Source organism: Euprymna scolopes, chromosome 18, assembly GCF_053919585.1.
Source record: "Euprymna scolopes isolate OS-2025 chromosome 18, ASM5391958v1, whole genome shotgun sequence".
Lineage (NCBI taxonomy): Eukaryota > Metazoa > Mollusca > Cephalopoda > Sepiida > Sepiolidae > Euprymna > Euprymna scolopes.
This window is the reverse complement of record NC_136499.1, coordinates 59482015-59488014: the sequence shown is the minus strand read 5'-3', so window position 1 is coordinate 59488014 and position 6000 is coordinate 59482015. Positions and strand designations below refer to the sequence as shown.

Below are 6000 nucleotides of genomic sequence, written 5' to 3'. Positions count from 1 at the left end.
CTTTTGTTAGTATTTTATTTAATCGAAAAAAAAAAAAAATGTACATTGCTCTTGTTTTCTGCAATTAATGAATAACACAAACGAGACTCCTTAATATTTTGTAGTATCTGTTGAAACTATACTTCATCTGTTCTATCCTCGATCTATGAAGTAGAAATCCTTCACGACTGAGACATTCTAACATTTTAGTTCCAATTTAGATTGTCCAATTTTATGGGGCTAGATTTCACCTGCATTAAAAACCGACTTTGTGCGTAACTTTACCCTCGTGGGGAGGCAAGTAAATAGGGACAAATAGAAACATATGCATCGGGGTTAGTTTGAACCATGATCATTGTTCCGATTCAGGTGATAAAGAAAAGAGTTTGTTTTACAATCCACAGAAATATGAAAAAGTGGTCAAAAAACAAACTTCACATATTTAAGGGTCAGATCGTCGCCATTTTTCTTTTCCGCACCTTAACTCTATGATTTTCGAACCGATTAAGCGCTTTAAAGTAGGTAAAAACTAAAAAACTTTTCCAGATAGTTAGAAGAGTAACTTATCTTGCCTTTGTTATATATATATATATATATATATTTTTTTTTTTTTTTTTTTTTTTTTTTTACTTTTTCGTACCTCTGTGGGTTGTAAAACGAACCTGAAAATTTCACGTCAAGTGAATATGCACTTTTTATCGTTTAATTTTCAACTTGGAAAATTTGTGCAAGACAAGTTTCCTATTTTATTCTCATCATTAGATTTATGTTGTAACGACGGGTTGCATGCGAATGCATTAAATAAATAGTGTAGCTATTTTTGCATACAAATACATTTATTAAATAAATAGTATAGCTTATTTTGAAATGTTTGCGTTTTTAATGAAAACAAGTCAGAATTGTAACGTTAAGTCCCGTTTTATACGTCACAAACACTTAGACACACTGGTTCCCGTTTGATCACCGGAGTTAAACAACGTTTAGCCTGATCTACTAAAATGGGTGACCATTTGGGAATTCCAGCTGCTCTATGTACTCTCCGCTTATCTCGACATTGTTTCCAGTCGTTCTGGCCTTCTCCTTTACCATTGAACTTCAGCAGTGTCGATTAAAGGAAGGTGTTTGCGCAACGTTTCCTTCACAATTACATGTGCAGCTAACCTTACAAGGGGTACCGTATTTCGAGATTGAACGGAGGCACCGATAATGCTTCGTTTTCCTTGTCCAACATACCTTCCTTTCTACCACTAAATGGAAAGGTCCTGGTGGTTTTCAGCTTCAAAAGTGCATCCGGTGATGTAGCACTAATTTCGGAGCTGGGTGTGTGGGGGTGGGAGTGGAGTCAGTAACCGTAGTCAATCTCACCTGGAGTACTTCCGCTCAGTTTTCTACTTATAGAATTTGTCCCTCAGCATGGGCACTAAGACTACACTACCTTGGGCAAAAGTATTCGCCTCTACCATACTCTATCCCCACAAAATGCATATTTCCCATACTTTTCTATTTATCCTATTTCCCAAACCTATCAACTACTGAAATCTATGACACAAGCGGTAGATGAAGTGGGAGCTTTGGGATGTGTGGTGTCAGCATGAAATGACCAAAAGACGGTTAGCACACCGTGAAATCAACTGTCATTTGACCTTCTAGATTAAAAGATGAGCTTCAAGTGATAATATTCTTAATTTCTCACAAGTTCCTAGTTACTTGATTGCTCGATTCACAATATTGATTCTCATTTTATGGGCAAAATCTAAAAAAAACGAATAAAATGTAATATATATGCGAGTAAAGTAAAAGATAAAAGAAACCAAATTTAAATAAAAACACATTAAATTGAAAATTTTCTTAAAACTGAAATGATAAAAAACAAAAACACCCCCCCAAAACAAAACAGCCAAAATAAACGAATATTTTTTTAAAATGCCTAAATGATAAAACTATTCCAAAAAACTTCTGTAAAAGTGCTCAAAAATATACCCTCGTAATCACATTAATTTTTAACCACGTGTTAATACATGACGCAACAATCTAATTCAAGTAGCTGTCCCTTTTAGTCATATAAGGTTTAGGAGCCATCTTTACAACCTAAAATTCCTATCAAGGTGCTTATTCAGATTGGCACTTATGGCGGCAAAAAAAAAAAAAAAAGTAAAGAAAATACAGAAAAGTCTGTATGATGTACGTTCTCGTTACGGAACGAAGATCTCATATTCCAAAAATCACGAAAATCAATCAAGTAATTTTTACTTCTAAATTGCATTGAACATAAGACTTATTTTTACCTCGACATGCCGATTTGAGTTGTCCTCTCTTTTTTATTTCATCGGATTTAATCATGGCCAACGAAAACACTACGACTAGCTTTGTCGTAAAATTTGATTTGCTTGAATAATAAAAAAATACTTGATAAAATTACATAATTTTTGGAATATTTCATTTTCGTTGCGTGACTGGGAACGTGTACACCATACATACGTTTCTGTTACTTTTAATTGCCGCCATGAATGTCAATCTGAATACGCACCCATATCAGCCCTGTTTATTTACCCACCGGTGCTAGTGCTTGTGCTAGTGCACTTACTGATCCGCGCTATTTTTTTTAAATAGTATTTCCAAGTTTAATTAAAGTTTTATATGTTTTTTTTTTTAATTCAATTGTAAGGTTAAAGTATAGAATAGGTACAAAACACCCTCCCTTCCCCATGTTAAGAATGGCTTTTTACATAATAACGTTATTATTTCAGCACGGATCAATAAGTGCACTAGTACCTACCTACCCCTCCCCTCACTACAACACGTCAGACATGAGATTAAATTAGCAAAGTGAGGAACCGTCGGACCCAGCGGTATTACTCCTTAAAAGGTGCCCCAACACGATTGGCAATAAAACCAATTCCTCTTCTTAGAAAAGGGAGTAATGCCTCGGAAGATCGCCGCCTGAGGACGAACAAAACCTTACTCCATATCTGACATAAGTCTGAGGGATGTACCGAACACTGTCACCGGCGAGAACTTGACTTTCTCCCTTTCGTTGTACAAGTTGTATCCTCACAGCTGGCAAAGACGGAGATTAACAAACAAATAAATGAAATAAATAATTAAAGGGAGAGAGAGGAGCAATAGGAGGAGTTGGTAAGTGTAGTAGTCGCAGCGAGAACACGTGTATTCACCCCCCCTCTATACAATTTCATTTTTTCTTCTTAATTCTATAACTATAACCTGTAGTAGTAGTACTAGTAGTAGTATTAATAACATCAAATTTAAAATAGTGATTGGTGACCTTTTTTCCAATAGGCGATACTTAAAAAAAAATCTCCTAAACCCTCCAAAATTAACAGTTTTTAGTAAGAAACCAACACTCTTTTCGAACCAAACAACGCTCTCGTACTACACACGCCGACTACTACCACCACCACCACCATTACTACTACTACTATTACACATTTATTTGTCGATCACCAAAAGTTCGACCAATTCCTACCCAGAGATCACTTACGATGTTAGGCACGGAAACTAACAATAACGCTGCCGGGTAAATAATTCATTTAAGAATTATATTTTTGTTTTGTTTTTCCTTTCATTAGTTTGTTATTGTTGTAATATTGTTAATGGGAAATCGATTACTTTTCTTTGTTTTTATATCATCACATGGATGGTGTGTACGGTTTCAGCGTCCCAAATTCTCTTTTTGGAAGAAAGAATTCTACACTGTTATTCAATTTGTAGTTTTAAGATTACATTTCAATTGAAGTAATAACAAAGTAAAAAAAAAGTGTTCATAATTCCTCCCAAGCATTATCTCTTTTAGAATGAGGGAGAGGTTTTTTATGGCCGATCGTCTTAGCCAACCCTCACTTGAGAATGTCGACAAGACAACTTTTGCGCCCCTTTAAAATGATCCCCCATCTCTGGGGAAGAACTAAATTCTCACACTAAACTGACTGCGTAACTTTGTCACGAAGATAATCAAAATTTAATTTAATATCTATTTTATTTTATTTTTTTTTTGAGAGAACTTATATAGTTTTAAATTTGGATCTCTCTTCCCTTTTTGTCCCTGGCTTGAGAATCCCTTTTTATTTATTTTTGTCAATTGTCGAGAATTTTATCTGATATTAAAGTTAAAACAAAATACTGACTTTTTAAAATAATCGGTACGAAATTGAACTGTTACTACATTTTACAATGTAATTTTAAAATTACAAATAGAATAATTGGCACTTGTGCATCTATGTTACCGTACTGAAATAACATTATTTAGAAAGCCATTCTGAGCATGAGGAGGGTGTTTTGTTTCACCTAACAATTTTATAAACAAAAAATATCCTAAAAATTGAATTTGACTTATGCACAAGCTAAGCACCGAATAAGAGTAGCAATTAGCATCTCTTTCGAAAAGTGAGTTTGGGACGCTGTAAATATGTATGCAATCAAAGTTACGAACTGCTCTATATTTCTTTTTCAATCTAACTTGGAGTATTTTCCAAAAATATTTCTTTAGCTTTGAAATCGTATTTTTTATCGCCCATATTTTTTTAAACAATCTTTTTAAAAAGAAATTTTGGGACACTGAAAATGTACACCATCCTCATGGCACAACCCACGAATAATGAGTACATCCTATTGACATAATCTTGTTCTTTATATATATATATATATATATATATATATATATATATATAAATCTTATTAAACCCCCTTATTATTTTAATCGATTTTTAACTTATCTTGTCTTACCAATGTTTAAAACAAACACGATTTTATCATAAATTCCATGCTGCATTGCTGCGTTAACTTTTCTGATAAAAGTAAAAATAAATCTATTCCGCAGAATAAAAAATCTCTTTACACATTGTATTTTAAAGTTCAGGGGCATGTTTTACAATAGCCAACAACACAAAGGGATGACCTACATGAATAAGTTTGTGATTGAACTTATTTTAAAGAGCTTAGAACAACAACAAAAAAACTGTTTCGTTTACAACCAATTGGACCATCGATAATCGTTCAAGAATGGGCGGGGACCTGAACGAGAATCACCCTCCTAAGAAGGGCTTTCGGAATAAACACCCCCCCTTTGTTAAGAACGGCTTTCGTTTTTTGCAATTTTTTCAGTGGATTATTATTAAATTGGACATTCTGGGGCGGGGTTTGATTCTCTTTCAGGCCCGCCTTCGGATCTTTTGATTAAATTACCAAAAACTTCAATTTTCAATCATTTAATCGTCGGTTTCTTTTTGACTAAATACAGATTACGAACTTGGGTAAATTTTTACGACGTCCCCCCCAGCGTATTATAAACACCTCGACCTCCCCATGTTAAGAACGACTTTCAGAATAAACACCCCCAACCTCGAAAGCCGTTCTTAACATGAGGTTGAGGTGTTTATTCCGAAAGCCATTCTTAACATGAGTGGTTGGGGGTGTTTATACTACGCTGCTGGGGCAGGTCGTAAAAAATACTCGAATTTGTACACGAAGACAATTTCTTTGCATTATAAAATACGTTCAAAGTAATTAAAAATACTTTTTTTTCACCGAGCATCTCAGTTGTTCGATTCTTGCATGGAATTAAATACAATTCTACGAGGAAACTCCAATCGATTTTAAACTTAATACGGATGACCAGTGGCGTAAAGTGTATTGAGTTTTTGGAAATTATTTTATTGTAAAGATAATTTGATGAATATAAATAAATTTATGAGGTTATTTTATAATTATTAATTTTGGTAAAATTTTTCATCGATTTTTATATTTCTTCAGATTTCGAATTTGTTATTTTGTAATTACTTGTACAGAATTTGAACCCAACCAAGCCGACTTGTAAAAACTAAAGGTACAACCTAGTTACTCCCCCTCCAAAAAAAACTACGATTGTAATTCTGTAGAAAAATAACATTTGATAACATTTATTTGTTTTTTGACAACTTTTTCGTACCTCTGTGTATAGTAATACAAACCTCTATTTTGTATTTAGCATGTCTCGTTCATGTACACTTTTGTTTAGCTGCCTAAGAA

The 6000-nt window shown here is 33.9% G+C and overlaps 1 protein-coding gene across 1 annotated transcript in view; it reads left to right on the top strand.

Annotated features, from left to right (window-relative positions):
- Nucleotides 1-3082: 3082 nt before the first annotated feature.
- The window catches only part of LOC145297627 (aspartate--tRNA ligase, cytoplasmic-like), a 200149-nt gene continuing 197231 nt past the window's right edge, over nucleotides 3083-6000 (top strand). Inside the window, exon 1 of the mRNA XM_080143713.1 lies at nucleotides 3083-3514. Coding sequence (XP_079999839.1) covers nucleotides 3480-3514 — 35 coding nt within the window. The 5' untranslated portion in view covers nucleotides 3083-3479. The remainder of the gene's footprint in view (nucleotides 3515-6000) is intronic.